General features: G+C 36.6%; 1 protein-coding gene and 1 pseudogene across 2 annotated transcripts; both read left to right on the forward strand.

Moving 5' to 3' along the window:
• Positions 1-1,239: 1,239 nt before the first annotated feature.
• Positions 1,240-4,485, forward strand: LOC145798575 (fructose-bisphosphate aldolase 3, chloroplastic-like; annotated as a pseudogene). Its single transcript, XR_014339647.1, has 5 exons — positions 1,240-2,574; positions 2,668-2,777; positions 2,877-2,967; positions 3,710-3,977; positions 4,268-4,485. The product of XR_014339647.1 is annotated as a fructose-bisphosphate aldolase 3, chloroplastic-like (transcript).
• Positions 4,486-20,989: 16,504 nt separating this feature from the next.
• Positions 20,990-21,421, forward strand: LOC145799402 (uncharacterized). Its single transcript, XM_082888977.1, has one exon. The coding sequence runs from the start codon at positions 20,990-20,992 to the stop codon at positions 21,419-21,421; it is 432 nt and encodes a 143-aa protein (XP_082745103.1).
• The last annotated feature ends 3,823 nt before the right edge of the window (positions 21,422-25,244 follow it).

Below are 25,244 nucleotides of genomic sequence, written 5' to 3' on the forward strand. Positions count from 1 at the left end.
TGTGTTTTATCCACAAAACCTAGGATGTCTGAGAAATTCTTTGCATCGAAATAGATTGAATTAATTTTTCTTAGGTTTTGTATCTAGAGAAAATGTTGACAATATGAGAACTCTAACATTTTTTGTCACTTTAGTGTTCATCAAAGAACAAGAGAGAGGGGGGGAGGTGTCGGGGGGAATTAGGCTCAATTGATTTGAATGCATTTCTATTTCTAAACTTTGCACATTCTACTAAAATTCTATGATATATAATACTATCTATTACTGTCTATGGTAGAGACTTTGAGCTCTAAAATTATATAAAAAATTCATATAACTCATCAATGAGAGAGTGAGGGTAGGGAGAGGGTGAGACAAAGAGAAGAGAGCAAGAGTTAGAGAGGTCTGACAGAAGGGGAGAGAGACAGAGAGCCTAAGAGACCAGTAAGAAAGTCAGAGAGAAGTGAGAAGTGCGATGGAGAGATGAGAAGGTTTAGTGACCAAGTGAGATGGTGACTTTCTTTTGAATCAATGAGAATAAGTCATCTATTATTTTTTTACAACAATCAATGAGAATGAGACTTCAGTGGTATTTATGAACAAAAAAAAAAAAAATGGACCTTCTGTGGGGAGACATATACACCATGTGGTAAAATACTTATGAGCAGAGTTACCTTAAAAAGAGCACCCAAAACTCATCTTAAAAGGAGGTGAGTTTTTTGAATTTATTTCCAGTTGAAAAAGCAGAGGTGTAAATGTGAAAAGCTGTACCAAACACTAAAAAATAATAGAATTACTAGTTTTGATATTGAAATTTAATAATTTCTGAACTGTGTATGAGTACCAAAGTCAATTTCGGATATATTGAAAAAAAAGAAAAGAAAGCTGTATTGTTTTATATTTCATAGATTACAGTTACATGACTTTTTTTTTTTTTTTTTTTTGACTTAGATCTTATATTGTTCATTTAAACTTATAGGAATAACTGTAGTATGTTCAATTGCAGCTGGCTGGAGTTATTCTATATTGAATTGCTTTTGTACAATAGTGTATTGATTGAAATCGGGAATTTCATGAGTTTGAAGTGTGTAGGAGCTTCGACAAATTTGATTAGTGTGATGAAATGGAAAAAAATGATTCATAAACCCAATCTACTCAATTTGGACAAAAAGCTTAGTTTGGTGTGGTTTGGCTTTTTAAATTGGCGCTTCAGTCTCCGTTTCAGAGTTCTTGCTTGTAGATAATGCTATTAGTTTTTGGCGAGGCCAAGAAGGTATAGTTAAGATATCTCTGGTGTCCTCTATGCTTTGAGGCGTGTATAGCTTAAAGATCAACTTCAGGAAGGCTAGTTGATTTTGCTCTTCCATTCTTCATATATTTTCTTGGTCCTCACAATCTTAATCATTCTAGTCAGCCAAACAGTACCATCATTATTTTCCCTCTCGGCCTTACTCATTGGCTTTGAGCTTTGGGCCTTTCTTCTTGGAATGTTATATGACTCGTTTTCAATCCTAGCCATGCTTGTAAAGAAGATTAAAATAAAATGCATGCAGTGATAATTTGTTAGATCAATTAAGATTGCCAAAGTACAAAACTGATCAACTTTATAGTATTATGAATATGTTTAAGGTTACCTGTTTACTCTGTTGCTTGAGTAAAAATCTGACCTCTTCTACGTGCTGTCCTGGAACAAAAGCACCTGATTTAGAAGAAGATGATAAATTGTATGAGGACTTCAATATGGATGAAGTTGACTTGAATATTTAGAACTATGAAGAAATATTTGGTGTAGCTCTTAATGATCCAGAACAACTGTTTGGTAATGATGGAATTGGTAGCTTGTTTGGAGTGAAGGACATATCCGGTGCTGATTTGAACTGTTGAGGCACATATGCAGCTGAGGTACTCTTGCTTTCTCTTATGTTGCTTAATCTTATCCTTATAATTCTCAAGTGTGTTTACTTCAACTCTTCACTGCACAAAATATTTTCTACTGCTTCATGCTCCAGCTTTGATAGCTTTTAAAAAAGAATTAGGGCTTGTTGAATTGGTATTGGGAATGAGGAACTAGCAAATCTTGTCTTCTCATGAAAGGGTAGAGTTACTTAAACTCATTAATGTTTCTTGAAGCTTAGATTCAAGAGGTCAAGCCTCAAGTTAGTACGAGCTTGGCATTCATTAACTTGAGGGAGTGCTTATTGAAATTTTCTCAAGAAACTGTTTTCTCCTTTTACAAATTGTTTAGTTATTTTCAAAAAGATGTTATAAGTTGAACCATTGTAAAGTTAGTATAAATCATGGAATTTCCACTTTCTCTTGATGCTTTGTATCATTAATTTATCACACTTTCTATATATTGGAGAGTATGAATCAAACGCCACCTGTGGGAAGAGATTATCATCTATTGGCCTGGACAACACTAAAGTGAACTGGCAGGCTTATAGACAGCTTTTGTTGACTACTCCTGGCCTGGGTGAGTATATTTCTGGTGCGATTCTGTTTGAGAAGACACTTTACCAGTCAACAACAAACGGGAAGAAGTTTGTGAATTGCTTGCGTGAGCAAAACATTGTACCTGGAATCAAAGTCAATAAGGTATGCTTTCTCGTTCAAGTTAATTACACTAAACCTTTCTTTATATCCTTGTCTTGTTAATTTAACTCTCCCACTTTTTACACATGTTTTCAGGGTTTAGTTCCCCTACCAGGGTCCAATAATGAATCTTGGTGCTAGGGATTAGATGGATTGGCTTCTAGATCTGCCGAATACTATAAGCAAGGTGCTCGCTTTGCAAAGTGGTAAGGTTCCAAAAGAATAGTAGTACTAGTTTCAATTGACATGGAAGAGTAAATGTCATGATTTAATACTTTATTTACATTTCTGTATGAAATTTATAGGCACACAGTTGTCAGCATTCCTTGTGGTCCTTCTGCTTTGGCTGTGAAAGAAGCAGCATGGGGACTTGCTCGTTATGCTGGCATTTCTCAGGTATGACCCCTCTCTCTCTCTCTCTCTCTCTCTCTCTCTCTCTCAGAGTAAGAAATAGAGGATATTTTGTCTAAATTGAACAGAGGAAGGAAATTGTTGATATAGCTTTGCTGCACAAGTGTATTATGCATTACGGGAAGTTATTAAATGATAACTTCATTTTTTAATTATTGGCAACTATAGAGTGCAAATGGGCTAAGTAAAATTTGTCTTGTAATATATTTGACAAGTGCCTGCTCGGCAATGGATTCAGGATGATGACAGGAATTTTTCATCTAAAGCAAGCATAAACATTCATGTCAACTTCACATTCTATCCTGATTGAGTGTTTACATCAGAACCTCCTTATCCATAAGTTATGATTTGTATTGGAGTTGATAAAACAGTGAGAGAATTTTGCAAAGTCTAAGTTTGTTGACTGTTTCTCACATATGTTCATTTAAGTTCTTGTCACAAATTAATTCACCATTTCTGCTTGATTGTGTGTGGTAGAATTCTGAATTATTCTAGTCTTCAATATTTCGGCTTTGATAAATTCATAGAAGTTTTCTATAAGAATATTGTCTTGTCATTCTGCAATTTAGTATAATAAACAGATTAGAAGTGAAGCTAGTAAAGCATAGGGAAATTTTTGTTCGATACAAGTTTGTTTATCACTCTTAATCATTTAGTATATTTTGTTTTCCGATGATAAACTAATTTTCCAGGATAAAATTTTTAAACTTTTTGGTTTCTTGTGTAGGATAATGGTCTTATGCCTGTTGTGGAACCTGAGATTCTTCTTGATGGGGAGCACCCTATTGAGAGGACACTAGAGGTGGCGGAGCGTGTTTGGGCAAAAGTCTTCTACTAATTGGCTGAGAACAATGTGATGTCTGAAGGTATCTTACTTAAGCCCAGCATGGTAACCCCAGGAGCTGAGCATAAGGTGAAAGCTTCTCCAGAGACCATTGCCACATACACTCACTATGTTTAAGAGGAGAGTGCCTCCTTCAGTTCCAGGAATCATGGTGAAATTGCCTGAACCATTTCTAATAAATTTACATGCTTCATTACTTTTCTCTCTGTTTTTGTTAAAATTTTGTTCAAACACTTGGAGCTCTTATTCTCAATATTTATTGAACAGAGAATTAGCTTTCCAATTTTTCACACTAAAACCATGCTTCTAGTCTGAGTTCATAAACAAAAAAATGTTCCTTTAAATGATTTTGGTAAAAAATGTAGCTAACATGTGGGCTTGTTTGGTGCAATTTTCTCTCTCTCTCTCTCTCTCTCTCTCTCTCTCTCTCTCTTAAAGTAGATGATGAAATCAGAAGATGTCTGTAATCTCAAGAGTTGCTGCTCTTCTTCCGGCTTTGTAACAAGACTATGAAGGATTCTTAGAATTAGAACTATGATAACTTCAAATGTTCTTTGTAATTGGAAGAGATGAAAAACCTTTGTAGGATTCTTTCAGGAACTCCTTGTTATTGTTGTACATTGTTTTTTTTTTTTTTTGTTGAAGAAAGAGAATTTTATTAAGGGAAGAAATGGAAAATAATGCATGAATGTTGAGATTTTTGCAAATGTCTTTACGTTTTTGTATATAATATTTGAATATATACATATATGATTGTAGGTATTTTTTTTATTTTTTTTTGCGACAGAAGATGGTCGCTAATACCTTGTAGGCATTTTTTAAACTCTTTTGCGACGGCAAAATAACAGTCGCTATAAGTAGGTTAGGTGGTTGCAAATAATTTGCGACTGCTGTTTTGCGGTCGCAAAAAGTATTTGCCACCCCCACATTCGCAACCCTCATTTGCCGTCGCATGGGCCATCGCAAAAAGTCTTTTGTGACTGTTTTTTTATTATTTGCGACGGCTTGTAGCGGTCGCAAAAAGTACTTTTTTTAGTAGTGCTTCTAGTAATATTTATTTATTTATTTATTTTTGCAGATTTTACTAAAAAAATGATTTCTTTGTTGTCCCCCCCCCCCCCAAAAAAAAGAAAAAGAAAAAAATTGTCCATCTTGGAGAATCTCACAACTTGTCTATGACTAAATTATGGTAGAATACACTACCATTATTTTCTACAACTCATGCTATATTACACAATAGTGATACAAGTACAAGGACTTTGATCCTAAAATTTTCATTATATATCTAATAGTTATGAAATATATAAAAATACATAATTATTTTAAATTAAAAAAAATATTATACTCACCATTGAATAATGTAATAATAACTAGATAAGACTGAAATTCAATACTGGACAAATTCATATAAAGCACAACTTGAATTTTGGTGGAATGACCACTTTCTCAAACCCAACTCTTGAAGTAATCCTTGTGAAGTGTTGATATTCGAAGTTTTCGATAAAACGAGCCCGGACTTTCGAAAGCTTCTTCTCCGATTTGGAAGGAAATGGAAGTATAGGCTTCAGGGGTGTGACGCCCCAAATTTTTTTTTCGAACATCAAGGGAAATTAAATAAACAAAATGACTTAATAAACTAAAAAGTTGACATCTTAATAGGGTAATCCAACTCTCGTACATAACCAAACGTCCAAATAACAATAGATAAAAACTTAAAATTATCCAAATACAACATCAAATGAAATTACAAAGTCCTTAATATCCATTATATAACATAATATAATTTACTCGGCTCTACTCGGGGTTTCAGGTCAGCCAAGGCTCTACGTTAGCGTCGACTCCATTTCAGCTTCAATTATTTTCTCGCCAAGACCTGGCATAAAACGCCAGGGCAACAAAAATATATGCCATGAGTTTTGCAACACAGTAAGAAAATATAACCAACCTACCATTCTTTTTAAGAGAAAAATAATGAGATTATAAACACGAGGTAACAATATAATTGTAAGCATAAATTACAACCATTAAAATAATTTTAATAAATTAGGTGACACTCGAAATCTCACCAAAGAGATTTAACTTACCAACTACTAAGCATGGCAACGGTTAATTTGAAACCCTCCCTTGGTCAAATATTCAAGTGTTACCAACCGTAACTACCAGGGATGCCCACGTCCGGAGTGATATACCCAAGTAGTGGCATCCGTGGTCTGCCCCAAGGAAACGGTCTGCCAGGGGTACGTAACCTCCCTGTGTGCCACCAGCACATCCACCCTTATTCCAAAACCAAATACCGAAAAGGGTTCAAATAAGTCCCGTGCCATCTTAGAGTTTCGCAACACAATTTACGTGAGAATTCTCAAAACCAGGGCTCACCCTGAACAACCGGTATTAACCGTCAATCCCTTGATTTCATACACTCTTTAAAATCAGGACTCACCCTGAATAACCGGTATTAATCGTCAACCCTTAATTTCGTATACTCTTTAAAACCCAGACTCACTCTGAACAACTGGTATTAACCGTCAATTGTTAACTTTGTATATGCCGTTAATCATTTCAGTTAATTTTAATAGTACTCACAAAAAATTTTAAATTTTAATCACAATTGATGTTATATCAACTCATTAAAATTCCCAACATAAAATATTGCACATGTCACACAATAATAAATAAATGTACAGCATTTAAATAAACAATTTATTTAAACCATGGTATGAAATAATAATTTAGATACAGAGAAAATAAACCAAAGTCACACACGTGCATGGATCTTTAATTTACAAGATTAGACTACCACAATATTAAATAAACCACAATACACCCATACATGGATTACTAATTTACTATATTTGATGAATTGGACCAACACAATAACTGATTTTTATCCGAATAAATAATTAAAGTCATGATCTTAAACCTGTCTAGAAATTTTCGGGTTATACCTTAGGTAATAAAAATTATAAATAAATTATTTATACAGTTCTAAAATTCGTGAAAATGTACAGAATATTCAATAAATATGTTTGGGTCATTTTTCAGAAATAAATTCCCAAAAATAAGTTGTAAATAATGCTGTAAAATTCCCAGAAATTTTTATGACACAGATTTATCACATTTTCTTAAATTAATTCCATACTTAAATTTATAAATCAGATCCACAATCTAAAATTTTAGTATGAAATTAGACTTCTCAAATTTCATATTTTAGTTAGAAATTACCAGATTTGGCTTAATATAGAATTTTTAATAAGCTTTTAAACATATACTAAAATCTGTCTTACAGTAGCAGATTTAATTATAAATTTGTATAAATTCGTACCAGGCTCAATAATTGTTAAGAAAATTCCTGGATGAACTAGACATCATTCTCAACAACTTTGTAGAAGAAATCATTTCAAAATTTTGAGCATAAAATTGTCTAAAAATTCGTACAAGTTTCTAGCAGATTGAGGAGTTATATAATCAAACCAAATAAAATCTTTAATCATCTTTTTAATGGCACAAATTACACATGCAAGTCTAATTCCAAGATTATATCATGATTTTAAGGCTACTAATAAAGAAATGACCTTCAAATATTTAACATACCAATCACAAATTCACATACAACTATAAACAAAATTTTATCTAAAGTTTTAGCTATGTTAACATATGAACACAAATCTAAATATTTAACAATTAAAAAGAATGAGACGGTTATGAGAGTTTTCTTACTATGTTAGGTTGTTAACGATTTATCGTCCGAATTTGATTTATGATTCTGATCATAAGATATGATTGTCCTGGCTCCATGATCGTCTTGCTAAAATTTCACATCAATCGGACGCGATCTCACCGTTGATCTGCCATTGGATTCTCTTAGAACTTTTAGTTGTTGATCATCGTCTTAGACTCAGAATTTGCAAGATCTAACCCCAAAAATGGATTCTACACGTCGAAAAACCTAAGGGTGGTCATCCCCAAAGTCATAGGACCACTCGATTAACCTAAAGGTACTAGGGTGCACCGTAGCACCATGGGCCGAGAAACACTGGATAAAATTTAAGCTCATCTTCTCCAAGCCGTGGCATGTACGACAGAGACCCAGAAATTTAGTTTCAATGTCACCAGTTCAAATGCTTGTATCTTCTTCATCGTAACTCCGTTTTATCTTATTTTTCTGTCATTGGATTCACCTCACGGCCTAGTTTTTGGTTCACTACTCGCACGCCTCGTTCCGTCTCTTTTTGCATGCCGTCGGATCTCTAAAATTTGACGAAAAATTAGATTTTCTTCTTACCAACTCGGACATTTCTTCGAACCATCTTTCGGACTCCGTAACTTTCTTAATTCTTAACGGTTTTACTTCATTCTTTCACCAATCTCTTCAACTTACTCCGTACTTCATCTTACATGACCTATTTTTCTCAATTCTTCCCGGAATGGATGGTTTTGGCATGCCGAAAGTAAGCCGAAAACCAACTTTTGAAATTCAAAATAAATTTCTCTAACTTTGCTTCTTTCTCCTCCATCTTCTTTCTTCTTCTCTTTCTTCACCTACAACACTTTGTGGATGGTGGTTCTAGATGATAATAGAAATAGGTGATGGTGGTGGTGCCGGTCCGACGGTGCGCCAATGGTGGTGAAATTCGCGGGTTGGCGATAGTGTGGGTTGAGGCCATGGCTATGGAGGTTGGGGAAGGAGGAAAAACATAGATAAAGGAGAAAGAGAGTTTTGAGAATGAGAGATGGAGAGAAAGAGAGAGAACCGACGGAGAGAGAGAGAAAGATGAAGCTGGAAGTGAAGCAAAAGATGAAGAAATATAAGGAAACATTAGACTCAATTTATGGGAAGAATGAGAAAGAGTAAAAGAAGATAGAAATTAAAAAGAAGAATGCAACACCTGGTGTATATAGCATCTGCATGTCCACCACATTTTCTGTAAAATGATTGCACGTGGAAAGTGAGAGGTGAGAAAACATGGGGAGCAAGCCCATGGTTTTTCTTCTTTTTTTTTTTTTTTTTTTTTTGGATTGGATTTTAGTACAGAAAATATTAGGTTCTAGTGTAATTTGACTACAAAAAAAAAAAATAAAGAAAAATATAATAAAAATATCATACGGTTCAGAAATTAATATTGAGTAATAATATAAAGTCAAAAATATTTTATTTTATTTTGTTTTGAATAAATTTTCAGTATAAAAATATATAAAATATTAAATTCAAAATATTGTGAATAATTATATATTATTTTTATTATATAAAAATACGGGGTTTCACAAGGGGTTTATTAATTTGATATTCTGGAGGAATATAAATTGCTTTCTTTACATCATCAAGTAGTTCTGTGTTGGAGTCGAATAGATTGAAAGAGTTGAAAAACATCTGAAACACTTTTAGACATGATAAGTGGAGAGGCTTGCATGGTTTAGGCAAATCATTGAATCTATCATCCATCAAAGCATGTTCAAATAACTCTCTCTTCTTTTCTTCCAATATCTGTTTAACATAAGCAATTGAATCTTCAATCTGTGACTGTGGATACCCTTTGAAGTGAATCAAAACAAAGTTTGTTTTCCCATTTAGTTGCTCCTTCTGTGAGTACACACACATGATATGAGCTTTTTGGAAAACAAACAACGTTGAAATTTTATTTATTACAAATAAGGGTTTGTAAAATTACCTAATAACTTTGAATGTTGTTCAAAAATCATGTTGTAGCCATGAGCAATTTTGTGATGGTTTCATATTGGGAACATTGGAATTTATGATTTGGTAGTTTCGGGTTTAAGAAACATGAAGCAGGAAAACTAATGTATGTGTGGCGATTGATATTGCGCCAATGTTGTTGAGGGATCACGGGCACACCAGGAACACACACAAGCAATAACACAAGAGATTTTTACGTGGTTCGGCAAGCCTGTCTACGTCCACGGGAGCGATAACACTATATATTTTATAAAAGAGGAGGATTACACACTCAACTCACTCTCTCTCTCTCTCTCTCTATATATATATATATATATAGCTCACTCTCTCTCACAGATAACACACTCTGTGTTTTGTGTCTCTCTCACTTCTTGCTGTGTATCTCTTCCTTCCTCCTCACCTCAATTTATACACTATTGAGGGAGTACATTTAAGGAATGCACAATCAATGGATGTGATCACTCATTTCACATGGAAGTGATTACCCCAATCAAAGGAGGTGATCACTCATTTCACATGGAAGTGATTACCCCAATCAAGGGTTGACTGTCTGCTGCTATAGTTGCCAACTTTTCCTTCTTTGAACAGCTCACAAAAAAAGAAATGAGAATCACCCCTTTCCCATGGGGTGACCTCCAACAATCACCCCCTTAGCCCATGTGAGGTGATCTGCAACAAAACCTACTGCCAAGGTATCCAGTACCCCCTAATTGGATGCCCTGCACCCTCTGCTTCGGGATACCCTGTATTGCCGTGCAACTCCTTGCACGATGAACACGGGAATAACTAGAAAATTTCAGAGTTTGACACATCAAAATCTTCAATTTTCCTTGCTTGGAGCTTATTTCTGAACAACTAGTCTTTGCTTTCTGCACTTCATAACAACTTCCCGGCGATCTCATACGCCTGCTGTCTGTGCTGTAATCCCTAATGTTCGGTTCTGTCTCACTTGTACGTCCAAACTAATGTTTGACAGTTAGCCCTTCTGCCAAGACAGCTTTCACCGGTTTGTACAAGTTACCACTATGCAACTATGTGCACAGTGCTCGCACCCCCTTACTGGAGTGCCTTGCAAAGCTCACTTTGTGACTCGAGATTGCATCCCTCCCTTCCATGTATCTTTGGAGAGATTAAAAAATGTCTCTAACACGGGAGCAAAAGAAACTCTCTTCTTCACCGACACAGTCTCTGTCAACTTGGTTTCTTTGCTCTGAGCTTTCTTCAAGATTGGTTTCACTATCTCAGATTTGTACACCTTCGAACTGCCTCATTGCATTCCTGTGCACTTTTTTCGCCATTCTTGATGAAAACCTTGCTCAGTCATATGCTTTGGTTGCGTATGCTTTCTCTTTGTACCCTTCGACTGGCATTTGACAGCACTCGTCTTTGTCAAAACTTCTCCTTCTAGTCTGTACAGTTTGTTGCACAACTTGCCTTGCAACATTTCTCTATCACCTCTGCGTACATAGAGAACCCCACCACTAGATAAGAAACAATTTCCTTTCAGATCTAGCATACTTAGGGAGATTAGATTCCTCCGTACTCCTGGCACATGTCGGAGCTCAGATAACACCACTTTTCTTCCATCCTTCGTAAGGAACTGTACTGTCCCCTTGCCGACAACTCTGTTCACTGTGTTGTTGGCCATCCAGACAATGCTATCACTGACTCTTCGGTAAGTGGAGAAAAGCTTTCTGTTCGCACATATGTAGAACGTACACCCTGAATTCAAAATCCAGCCGGGTGTCTCCAACTTTGACGAGGCTGTAAGCATCGCATCTTCGTCGTCAGAGGAATTCACTACAACTGCTATAGTTGAGGGACCTCCATGTCCCTTGGCCTTTTCTTTGGCTTGTCTATCTGCCTTTTTCTCTGGGCAATCTTTGATAACGTGATTCTCTTGATCACAGTAATAGCACCTCCTCGTGCTGCCCTGTTTGGATTGTGAACCCCCTTTGCTTTTGCTTCTTCCTCTACCTCTGCCCCTTTCTCTATCTCTGCCTCTACTCTCTATGACAAGGGCTTGGGATTGTTCTCTTCCCGTCTCTCTCTTCCTTGCCTCCTCGTTGAATATGGCGTCAATGACCATCCCCATGGTCAGCTTCCCTTTGGGTGCAGAATTACTGAGAGAAACCACCAACGTCTCCTAACTGTCTGGTAAGGAACTGAGCAATAATAATGCTTGCATCTCATCCTCCAACTCCATTTTGACTGATGCAAGCTGATTCACAAGATTGTGGAACTCACTGGTGTGCTCAGCAACAGGCACACCACTCTTCAGTTTCAGGTTTATAAGCCTTCGCATTATCAAGGCTTTGTTCCGTGCGGTCTTGGATTGGTACATGCCTTCAAACTTCATCCATAGGGCATAGGCGTCCATCTCTTAGGCGACATGGTGGAATACACTGTGGTCAATCCACTGTCTGATTTGACCGACAGTTTTTTGGTTGGTTTTTATCCAGTCTGCATCCTTGTCTCGATCTAGTTTAACCCCCTTTAGCGTTATATGGTCAAACAAGTCTCTGCAATACAGGATGTCCTCCATCCGCGGCTTCCATATCGCATAATTAGAAGCGTTCAGTCAAATTATCGGCCCTGAAACTGATATGGATTCCTCCATCGACATATCTCTTTTTATAAAGGCTTCAAAACAGAAATCTAACCTCACGGATGTGTCCGGAACACTCCAAATAGTTGGAAATCACTATTGGATCACCAAGATCGGACCTCAAATGGCTCAGATCTAGTCAAAACAGTCTGTACAGTTTTGATTTGACAAATTCAATGCGCCTGAGAAGCACTGGATCACAACTCTGTTTGGTTGGCGTCAGACAGACGACAGCGACGCAGTCAACAGCTCGGTCAACGGCTCAGTCAACGGCTCGGTCAACAGCTCGGTGTAACAACTCAGCGGCGCGACGGCTCGGCTCGGCTCAGGGCTGACGTCACGCTGACGTCAGAAGCATGCGTGTCTCCACTCGTCTTCTTCCTCAGACGGCACGTGTGGTGCGTGTCTGAGAGTAAGATTTACACGCCTTCTTCAGGTGGCGCGTGAGGGCATGTGGTATGGATTCTGGAGCTCTGCTTTGCAGTTCTGAACTCCTCTTCTCGAGAGCTTCCTCCTGGTATGCTCGAAAGTGGATTTCTGTCACTTCGAAATGTGGGTACTTTCAGAAAAATCTCATTTTTTCACCACCCGAGCTCTGATACCACTTGTTGGGGGATTGCGGGCACACCAGGAACACACACAAGCAATAACACAAGAGATTTTTACGTGGTTCGGCAAGCCTGCCTACGTCCACGGGAGCGATAACACTATATATATTTTATAAAAGAGGAGGATTACACACTCAACTCACTCTCTCTCTCTCTCTCTCTATATATATATATATATAGCTCACTCTCTCTCACAGATAACACACTCTGTGTTTTGTGTCTCTCTCACTTTTTGTTGTGTATCTCTCATTTCCTCCTCACCCTAATTTATACACTATTGAGGGAGTACATTTAAAGAATACAATCAATGGAGGTGATCACTCCTTTCACATGGAAGTGATTACCCCAATCAAGGGAGGTGATCACTCATTTCACATGGAAGTTATTACTCCAATCAAGGGTTGACTGTCTACTGCTATAATTGCCAACTTTTTCTTCTTTGAACAGCTCACAAAAAAGGAAATGAGAATTACCTCTTTCACATGGGGTGACCTCTAACAAATGTCAAGGTATTCGTGCATGGATTGTATGTATCCATTGTTGCTCCACGTAGCCTCCACAAACCATAAGGCAAATGTTTCCCTTCGCCATCACACATGAGTTAGTTTTGAAAAATTAATTATTTCAGCCCTAGAAGGCATAGACGCTTGTCTGTTACTCGAGGATAAGGACTATGATGAGTTTGTCTGACCTGCCGCAAGGGTCCTCTCCTCTGATCACACAGGTTGTCTCTGTTACTACTGCTGTCACTACTAGTGGCCCTATAGTTAGAGGAAGAGGGTGAGGTGCCCCTGCTGCTATCCCGGGTTTGCCAGAGATGCCTACCACGGTCTCCTATCAACTACACTTCGCGACCTAGAGATCATTTCGATCCCTGTGCCAGTTATCGTCCCGATGCAGCTAGTGCCTAGGATCCATGAGATATGCTTTTGCTTTACTACCCTTGTTTTCCATTGCTTATGTTTACTTTGCTTATCTATCTCTGGTTCTACGATTCTGCTATTCTGACATTGGTATTCTCTAATGCAGTACCCCCGAGAGTATGTAGCTAATTGCTACCGGACCACCATCGGGTTGATGAACCTGGTCCGACAGTATGCCTCGGGAGGTCGCATCTCTCCTCCAGCACCTTAGGTATCCTTGTTACATATCTGTTTTACTTAATTTGTTTTGCTCACTTTCATTTTCATCTAATGTTTTGCATATGCCCAATACTAATCAATATCTGTTTTGCAAGGCGGAGGTGGTGGAGATGCAGATGTTGGACCCTCACAAACTCGAGCTCATCAAGATGCTGGAGTGATACCTCTTCCTGTGCCTACTGTTGAGGAAGATGAGGAGACTGAAGATGCAAAGGAGGACATTGAGGAGGCAGGGGAGTCTGGCTCTAGTAATGAGGAAAGCAGCAGCAAGGAGGATGCCCCTACCCCAATAGCCCGTTAGTTCCATCCATTTGACTCCGATACGAATCTAATCATGTTTCTAATCATGTTTCTTTCATGATTTGAAATTTATTGATTAATTACTTTGACTTGATTAGTATTTTATTAAATTCAAATATTGGGCATCTATTGTGATTTGTGAAAGCGGATAGATTAGATTATTTGATTCAATATTGGGCATCTATTGTGATTTGTGAAAGTGGATACATTAGATGATTTGATTTTGAACATTTAGGCGAGAAAGAATGTACCTAAGATAATTATTTTTAAAAAGAATTTAATGAAAATATTTTCCATAATAATTGTGATTGATTTCTAAAATTATTATGTATACTTGAGTGTGGATTTGAAACCTTGGTTTTAATTTATTTGATTAGTTATATTCTTCAATCCATTTATTTCTTTGTTTATTTAATTATTTATTTATTGCATATTTAGAATTAATTTTAATCACACTAAAGATTTGCTAACTAGGTTAGGATTCATTGATATTTAATTTAATTAATTTTCTCATAAATTGCAAGTCCCTCTAGATTCGACCCTACATTCATTAAACCATATTATTGTAGTGTTTTGAGAAGTTAGTAAAAAGTTAGTTTTTTTACTTTTTTTACTTTTTTGGTTAAAAAAGTTAGCTTTTTGGGTAGTGCTTTGGATTAAAAAAGTTAACTTTTTTGACTAAAAAAGTTAAAAAGTCAAAAAACTGACTTTTTACAAATGTTCCCAAAATGCCCAATTGTACGATTCATATCATTAAAATTTCACAACATACACTACTACAAGCTTGACATGGCAATAACACAGCTTACATAGAAGAGTTCAGTGTTAACCAAACAATGAAAGTGTTCCACTACATACAAATATGATGTCAAAAGAACAATGATTCATCTCTTTAATTTTAGAGTTCTAATGATATGACATTTAATAAAATTTTTAAAAATATAACAATTAAAATTAAAATATCACATCACAGCAAAACTTCCACTCTAATAGAGCTATTAGAGCTTCATATTTAGAATTCCCAAACATCTTTCAATGTCAAAATACCCGAACTTTGCATAAAAAATAATAATAATAATAATAATAATAATAAGGCACCAAAGGGGATACAAAGTACTAACCTATGTTTTAATGGGATTTAAAAGTCGGAGCACTTCTATGTACACATATTTTATATACTAATGTTACGTTGTTAGCAACCATTGCAATCGTCTGGTCCGATTGGTTAGCTTGGGTGGGCTGATGGAAACAGTAGTCGTACGGGGCAATTAATCATGGATCGAGCCACCTAGAGCCCCGATTGGTTAGTTTGGGTGGGTTAACGGTGCACCGTCTAGTCCAATCGGTTGGCTTGGGTGGGCTGATGGCTGTGAAATCTCTTTCGGCTTGTTGTGGGCGGTGGAATAGCAGAGTGGGTATCATCAGGAGCACTGGAACATTGAGAAAACATAGATAAGAAACGTAAAAAGGACAAATTACACTAATAGTATAGTTTGAGACTTGTGTTACTTTGATCTTTGACTTTTCAATTGTGACACATTTGACCTTAAATTTTGAATATTGTTCTAAATAAGAATAATTGAACCTAGCATTGAATTTTTCAAGGGCAAAATCATCAATTTGATAAAATATAAACTAATTTGATAAAAATAAATATCAAAAAAATATTTTTAAATTTTAAAAAATTATTTCTAACCACCAGAAATAAAATTATATAAAATTGATTAAAAACAATTACATGATTAATTTTTAAAAATTAATTTTACATGATCATCATCGAAATACATAATAAAAATTAATTTGGTAAAAAAAATGAATGCCTAAAAGATTTATCAATTTTATATAACTTTATCTTTAGTATGTAGAAATAATATTTTAAAATTTAAAAATATTTTTCTTGACATTTATTTTTATCAAATTAAATTATATTTTATCAAATTGACGATTTTGTCATTGAAAAATTCAATGGGAGGTTCAATTGTCCTTATTTGAAACAATATTCAAAATTCAGGGTCAAATGTGTCACAATTAAAAAGTCAGGAACCAAAGTGACACAAGTCTCAAACTATAGGAACCATTAGTATCATTCACTCAAAAATCAAAATAAAACACAACTCAACCTCAACCTCAAACTCAAACTCAAACTCAAACTTTGATAAGAACAAATCAGAGGCAGATTGCTAAAAAGGAAGCAACAAAACTCTTCCCATTAATAGATATATAGTGAAAATGGAAAAAAAAATAGAACAAAAGGCACAAACCTTAATGAATATGGCAACACCGCATTCCGTCTCAACTTGGCCACGAAAAGATCATCCGCGAGCAATCGTTCCTTGAACCCTCAGAAATTGAAGCAACAACCAAGACATCGATGACTTCTCACGAATGCCAACACCACATTCCATGGAAAATTTTCAATCGAATACAAATCTAGCACAAGAAGTGCACGAATGCCATCGAACAGTCCGTCGAATCATCCTTTTCCAGCCCTCAGTGGCTCATCTTTTGAACAATCATCGCCTAAACAAATGTAAACTTGGCGAGGGATTTTCCTTTGAACAATGAGTCAAGGGGGCCAAAGACGATGATGTAGGTCCCCGGGTGTAAGATCGTATTCGTAACCATATGTATGGATGTTGTATGAAGGGGTTCAAAAACGTCGTTGGAAAATTCGAAGATCTTCGAAGATCCTTGAAGAAAACTCGAATTCTTTAGAAATGATGAGAGGCTTAGATTTTTCAATAGTCACAACTAAGAACACAAAAGCAAAGATATGATGGAGATAAGAGATTTGGTGAAGAAGAACGCAAAATAGTTAGAGAGAGGATAATGGCAAGGCTCTCTCACTTTCACTCTCAAGGTAGATGATGGAGAAGAGAAATTAATTCTTTCCCAAGAGTAGTCTCTCCAAAATTCATCCCTTGTAAAGCTATGGGTGAGTGCTATTTATAGGCACCTCATGATGTAGGATAGAGCCCATGTGCAAGGCACATGGGGAATATTCTCTCTAACTACTTTGTTCGAGGAGGTGACCTCTCTGAAGATGAGACAAAAAACCCCGAAGAGGAGATCAACCTCTCAGCGAACCCTTTTTCTTAGCCACGCCTAACCAATAATCCCCAATCATCCTAATGGGTCGAGGTAGTCCTAGAGGACTCCCCACCGCAAAATAATGTTGAGTCTCATGGACCCCCCAGGATCGTGCCACCTCGACTCGGGTATAGGCTAAATTAACCGATGAGTGAATTTATCTCCACTCACCGTCCTCGAGATCAGGTCCTTTGTTCGAACTCCATTATGCTCATGATTCTGGTGCGTAGATCCCAAAAAGCTCCAAGCCCGCAAGTGTTCTGGGACTCATTAACGGAGCGACTCCTAGATTGCATTCGAATCCGTTTGAAGCCAAGTGCTTCGAATCTCTAGGTTCGTGGATTCGAACCCTTCTAAGTTCGAGCTTGAGTAAGTCTCTAAGTTCGTGGATTCGAACTCTTTCAAGGCTTCGAGCGATTTGGCCCGTTTGATGGTGATTAATCCAGGCCTACCAATCTTGGATTTGCAATAAATTCAAGCCCAACAATCGTGGACTTTCTGATGGGGCTTAATTAATTTAGTGGGCTCAAGTTAACTCCTCTTACATTTGCCCCTTCCGTGTATGGAAAATTTCAAATTTCTCAGACATGCATATTACCATTTCTGCGGCCATACTTCGTTTCACGTCATCGGAAATATTTTGTTTTCATGTGACTTTTGGATAAGAACGATAAATCACCACAACTTATGGATAAGATTGACAATTAATAAAAAAAAAGAATTTTTTTTTTTATGTTATACTTGGCGAACACATTTTTGTGCCTTTAATTTTTGTTATCTTTAGGCTATGTTTAGCCCATATACACTTTCATACTCTTGATTTATTCTCTCAAAGAATAATCAAAATTTTGAATATTGCATAATCCATCCACCAAAAAAGATCAAGGATAAAATTCGTCAGAGCACCCGGCATCATCATTTCATTATTCTTTTTATTCTTGAAAGATAAGGCCCACACATATATATATATATAAATATATATATTTTAGTCAAACATGACTTTGCTTGGGCCCACGACATCTCTCTTCATTATTTTTTATTCTAAGTAACCTTTCTTGAACTTGATAACCTACTTCGCCCTTCCTATATATATATACAGCATAATTGAGAGAATATTCAAGGAATCAAAACTTTTTTTTTTTTTAATATTTAAAGAAAAGGACAAAACCCTAATCAATTGTCCTTGTTTTTCGATGCAGCCATCCTGGCCCTTCCACTCTCTCTACAGAGGCCACCCAATTTTCTTCTATTTCTTTTTTCGAAACCCAGCGGCGCACACTCGGTCTCTAAAATAGAGACCAACCCAGCTTTCTTCTTCTTGAACGAAGCTTTGCGGCCGCTAAACCAAAGACCATCGTGACCACCTTGCACACTGGCCGTCATCGCATCTCCAAGCACCGTCGTCGTCGCCGAAGACCCACACTACTACCGCGGTTGGCCAGTGTCGGCACCAGCTCATCACAGTTGCTGCTGGCTCGTGCTGCTCACGTCCTGTCACAGCTCCACCTGCTACAAACGCCGTGACCTCAAGCTGTCGTCGGCCTCTCTCTACTCCAGCTTTGGTTGTTCAGAACCACCTACCCACATGGCTGCTACTTCCGACCTTAACTGCCTAGCACCAACCACACACGCCGCCCACTCAACACTGCATGCGTGTGTTGGATTTATTTTTTTAGTGTGACCCAATAACCTACATATATTTTACATGTTTTATTTTATTTGGATTTCATAATTAGATAAAATCAATATTTAAGATAAAGTTCAGTAATTAAAATTTTAATATCATTACTCTTCTAAGATAAGAAGAAAATCTTGATGGATGGGGATTTTTTTGATAGAGTTTATCTGACCTCATTCTCTTCTCTATATGAGGATGGATAACTCTCCTTATGAGATATAAGTTTTTCATCACTCTAAGTTTTATAGTCATCTTAATTAAGAGAGACAGAGAGAAGAAGGTGAGCTAAGAATTCAAGGTTCAACTATTAGGGGTATTTTCTCAATTTCTCTAATTCAATGACAGACAAAGGTATGTTTGTTTTGTTCTTGAGTTGTATTGAATTTAATATCCTACAAAGTTTAATTCAACATTATTTATATGATTACATATACTTTAATTTCTTACATGTGGTATTAGAACTTTAGTTTTGTGAATCAATACACTTTAGAATAATATATTTATGAATATTATTATTATAATTATTTATAAAATGATACATCTATTTTTATTATCAAAAAGAAGATTATTGACAATTTCTCGAGGATGTCTTGTTATGTAATTTTTATCATGGTATTATATTTTGCCTATCAAAAAGAAAATAGATTTGATAGAGGCCTTCCGGTACAAATTTTCAATATGCACACATATTTGAGTGGAAAACTGAAAGAGAAGGATGTATTAGGGCATTTAAAAGAGAACTACTAATAAACGTGTAATATGCCTATTTCGATATATTATTAATTTTAGTAATAATAATTTTTATAATCATTATAATATAACACTAAATTGAATGTAATATTTATATTGCCTGCCGTTTTGACAAAATGCGTAGATTAAAGGCAATTTTAAAATTTTGTTGAATCGTTCGGTCCATTAAATAAATATATTTATTTGACAGTATTTCGTTAGATAATTATGTTTTTACCTTGTTTAATTATGTACACTTATTGTCTATTATTGTTGATATTTATATATTTTCATGATTTAAATTGATATCATGATATAATTTTATGACATTGAATATTAAATATTAAAGTGGTTAATTCATATTATGTGTAATTCTTACTGACCATTATATGAAATATTCATGATTGTCATATTGCATAATTTGATATATATATATATATATATATATATTTATGTTCGTCTAGAGTTATTATTATTATCATATTGGTAATTGCAATCACATAAAAGAAATTCCAGAAATCAAAAATAGTGATTTCATTAAATAGTGATTGAATTAATGATAATTAAATAACTCAAATTAATGAATAGAGAATATTGTTGGTTAGTTCTGTATTCATAGGATTTACTAATTTAGTAGCTGCTAAAGTGGCCTAGATCTGTAAAACTTATGAATATATAACTACATAAAAGAATTGTTAAAAGGGTAACATTAATGTTGATAATATTCTCAATTGCAGTTATAATTAGAAGATTGAGACTAGTCCAAAGGAAAGTCACTTTCAAATAATAATGAACTAGGTAGGGTAATGTAACTTGTGTAATTTGACAGATTAGAATTCAATACCCAAAGGTAACATGACTAACTGAAAAATTGCATAAATTACTTTAGACCTATATAAGTGAGTCTTGGCAAGTGGACAATAGATATACCTAAGTTTTGTCCAAAGGAAAGACTTATGTGATATCAATAGTTCATCATTATAATACTCAAATCTCTAAGATGTATATTATTTATGCTTATTTTCGTGTTACTTATGAGATCTTGTGTTAATACCTCTTAAGATCTGTCAAAAAGATAGCTTGCTATCTAAGGTAGTTGGACTTAGAAGGGAGGCTATATTGACTCCTCCGACCTTCTTGGGATCTTACTTGGTTGTTGACCAAAGGACTCTTTAGTGACGTTGCCCTAACCTTTAGGGTAAAATTTGGGACGCCACATGTTCTATCTTATTTTAGTGACAGTTCTCACCCCATTGCACTTTCTTACATCGGGCGTCCCTTTACTTACTGGCACTGTTATGGTTGAATTGACAACAATGAAATATGATGGCAACCGAGGAGTTCAGGATCACATCCTCAATATGGCTGACAAAGCTGCAAAACTTAAAACTTTAGGAATGCAAGTTAATGAAACTTTCCTCGTGCAGTTTATTCTCAACTCACTTCCATCAAAGTTCGGTGCATTTAAAATTCACTATAACACCAATAAAGATAAGTGGAGCTTAAATAAATTGACTAATATGTGCATTCAGGAGGAAGTGAGGTTGAGGGAGGAAGGAAGTCAAACTGCATTGGCCGTAACTCATGGAGCTCTAAAGAAAAAGCAAGGTAAGTTTGTAAAATTAAAGAAAAATCAACCTAAGAAAAAGAATGGACCTGGGGAAGAAAAACAGGCTCCGAATGGTTTCACTGTCAAGTGCTACTTTTGTGGCAAGAAGGGACATGAGAAGAAAGACTGCAGCAAGTGAAAGGCTTGGTTCGAAAAGAAAGGTAAGAAATTTTCTTTTGTTTGTTATAAATCAAATCTTGCTGAACTACCTTCTAACACTTGGTGGATTGACTTTGGGGCCACGACCTACATTACAAATTTCATACAGGGATACCTCTTAATTAGAAAATCGAAGGAAAGTGGAAGATTTGTCTATATAGGGAACCGTCTCAAAGCTGAAGTCGTAGATGTAGGAACCTATTGACTGATCATAGAGACAGGGTCATCAGATGGATCTATAAGACACTTTTTATGTTCCTTCAATTTCTAGGAATTTAGTTTCGTTATCCGAATTAGATATTGTTGGATATTCAGTTTTATTTAGTTGTGAAAAACTCAATTTAATGTTTAATGATTGGTTCTAGTAATTTATGTGATAGTTTATATAAAATTGCCTTAAATCATGATTTTGCACAATCATTAGTAACTCTACATTCGAATATTGGTTTAAAACGTGGTTTAACTAATGAAAAATTCTCAATCTTGTGGCATAGACGGTTGGTGTGGATTGCATTAAAAGAGGGCAAACCAAACATACCAAGAAGGGTGCCACAAGAAGTAATGAGCTTCTTGAGATAATTCATACACATATTTGCAGACCACTCAACATCCCATGCCTTAGTGGTGAAAAATATTTCATCACATTTATAGATGATTTCTCACGTTACGAATATGTATATCTTATTCATGAAAAGTCTCAGGCTGTTGACATCCTTGAGGTGTACATAACTGAAGTCGAGAGACAATTAGATAGAAATGTTAAAATAGTGAGATCAGATAGGGGTGGTGAATATTATGGTAAATATGATGAGTTAGGCCAAAATCCTGGTCCATTTGCTAAATTCTTAGAAAAGAAAGGCATTTGTGCTCAATATACAATGCCTGGTACGCCGTAGTAGAATGGAGTTGCTGAAAGGCATAATCGTATACTTAAAAATATGGTTAGGAGTATGTTAAGTTACTCAATTGTACCCATTTCACCGTGGGATGAAGCTTTAAAGACTGCAATGTATATCTTAAATAGGGTTCCTAGTAAGGCGGTTCCAACAACTCCTTTTGAGTTATGGACGGGTAAGAAACCAAGTTTGAGACACTTACATATTTGGGTGTCCGGCAGAGGCAAGAATCTTCAACCCACAAGAGAGAAAGTTGGACTCAAGAACAATATCTAGATATTTCATTGGTTATCCAAACAAGTCTAAAGGGTACAAATTTTATTATCCTAATCACAGTACAAGGATAGTGGAGACTGGTAATGCTAGATTCCTAGAGAATGGTGAAATTAGTAGGAGTGAGAAAACACGAGTGGTGAATTTCGAAGAAATCAGGGTGGATGTGCCAACATTTGACCCTTATTGAAAAATTGTTGTTCTTTAGACTATTCCACAGCCTGAGGGAAACAAACAACATAATGAAAATCTTTCACCACCTCATGTTTCATCACTTCATGAAGATACCACCATTGAAAATATTGTAGAACCACCACAACCGGCAGTTTTGAAAAGATCCCAAAGGGAAAGAAAGCCTACTGTAGACGTCCCCGAACGCCCCGGGAGGAACGAGTCCCCCGTTCCGTTCGATATTGGGCTCACTACAGTTCAGGACTCTCAAAGTGTCACGGTTCTTAATCTGAACCAAAGAGTCCAAATCTGGCAAATCGTTTTAAGAAAACAGATTTTGAAAGAAGTGCCAAACATGGACTGCTTTGCCAGATACAGAGTCGCCACCTAAATATTTTATTTTTTGGGAAATTTAGGAAACCCTGACTCGTTGCCTAAGGCCGCGTGTCCGTCATCACCAAAGTTGCCTCGGCTCGGGAACTTGGATACGATTGGGGAAGGTCACTTTGTGAGCACCCCCGCTCGCCTGATCAAAGATCGGCCTCTACTAACCATGATATCTATTTTTGAAAACATTATGCGTTCTTATTCCGGTTATTAGCCTAGATTTACTATGTGATGCGCACAGCATACAAGAATAGACTGGATCGTCTGATTTGGAACAAAACATTTCATGTTTATTTTTGAAAGTAGTTTGAGGGTGCTACTCGCAAGTAGGCTAAGACGTGGATTTGCCACCCTCGGGTGGGCTTAGAAAACATGATTTTGCTACTATCTAGTGGGCTTAAAACTCACAGTCAACGAATTGTTCCAATTCAAATAACCCAGCCTTCACCCACAGACATTCAGGCAGATATATCACATAAGTATATAGCCTCATGGTAAGCATGCTATTCATGGCAGTCACTCACACGCATGCAAGGATGCTAAAGCATAAAACTTACCGAGTACTCCAAGCCAAAACAGAAGCTAATTAGAAATCCATGCATGATCCTGATTATACAGAAATGCCTAATGCAACACATGCAAGAGTGCGACTTATAGCAGGCTCGGCTATTCTAGACATGGCATATGAGATGCCACAGTTAACATGTATTCAACTTGGAATTGAAAATACAATGCAGTTAGTATGATGCGCTGAGCCCGGTGCATGCAAAACAGATGAATGAATGCAAACATGCTATCATACTGTATGCTAATTGAAACATGCCCTAATCTAACCATCATAAGCGGGTAAATAAAAGAGAGAAAGACGTAGGGTTGGAAGACATACATCACACACACGCACACTTATTACAGTTGTGCCCTCACTCGGAGGGTCCGAATAAATAATATACAGTCCCAAATAATTACAGTCCAAATATATACAAAACCCTAATTAATTAACAAATTAAATTAGGAAAGCAATAAATTGGCATGCAAGCCAGGGACTGCCACAAATCTGCTCCGGGTGATGAATGATGCATGCTCGGGTTGCCTTGTGCGGAGAATCCCTCGCGATGCCCCGGTTTGCCTCTGTTTGCAATTGTTCTTGGAATGCGTGCCAAGCTCCAGAAGGCTGCCGATTTCTGATTTGCTGCAACAGAGAGCAACAAAGGGGCATGGCAAAGTATTTTCACATATGTATGCTTGACTACTCTTCAGGGAGTGTAGTCCTCGATCCTCGTGCCACCAATCACGTATATCGATGCATGATGGCCGAGGAGTCGACTTGCACGACTCAATATGAAATGAATGCACATATAAACACAACAAGACCTAAACTCCATCATGGATAATCCGGAGTGTCGGTAACCGGGAATTGAGACACGTTCCGTCACTCAAAGTACGAAACGTCCCTCGTTTCCCGTGCTCGGGCTAACTCCTATCCCAAACACAATGCAATATGCATGACATGCATGAATGCAACTAATATACAACCTAGCATGCACAGTGCTATGAAATGGCATACACGATGCACGAGGTAACATGGCATACACAATGCGCTAAAATGCAACCTAGCATACACAATGCTATGAAATGAAATGGCATACGCAATGCACAATGGGCTTATACCAACATGAGTGGACCTTGGCCACACTCAAATCAGTAGCCAAGAGATGAAAAATGAGACTTTCGAAATACGTGCACGCGTGTACGCAAACCGAGGACCGATCCTAAGGCACAAATGCCACTCTAATAAGGCATGGCAAGGCACGAAATATGGCATACAAACATGCAAGTTTCAGCTCTGAAATGTGATGCAAAATGACCCCGAAACATGGAAACATGGCACCCGATGCATGGAGTGGCCCCGAAACACAAAACTAGGCATACGCATTTGCCTATAGCTATACAAAACACGCATTATTTGATCATGAAGCGTGAAGACAGATGAAAGACAGTCCCAAAACATGCATGTTTCCATTTTATAACAAGTCCCAAAAATGAATGCAAATAGGGCTAATCTATCATGCAAAAAAA

Source organism: Camellia sinensis, chromosome 9 (assembly GCF_055761805.1).
Source record: "Camellia sinensis isolate YWXY chromosome 9, ASM5576180v1, whole genome shotgun sequence".
Lineage (NCBI taxonomy): Eukaryota > Viridiplantae > Streptophyta > Magnoliopsida > Ericales > Theaceae > Camellia > Camellia sinensis.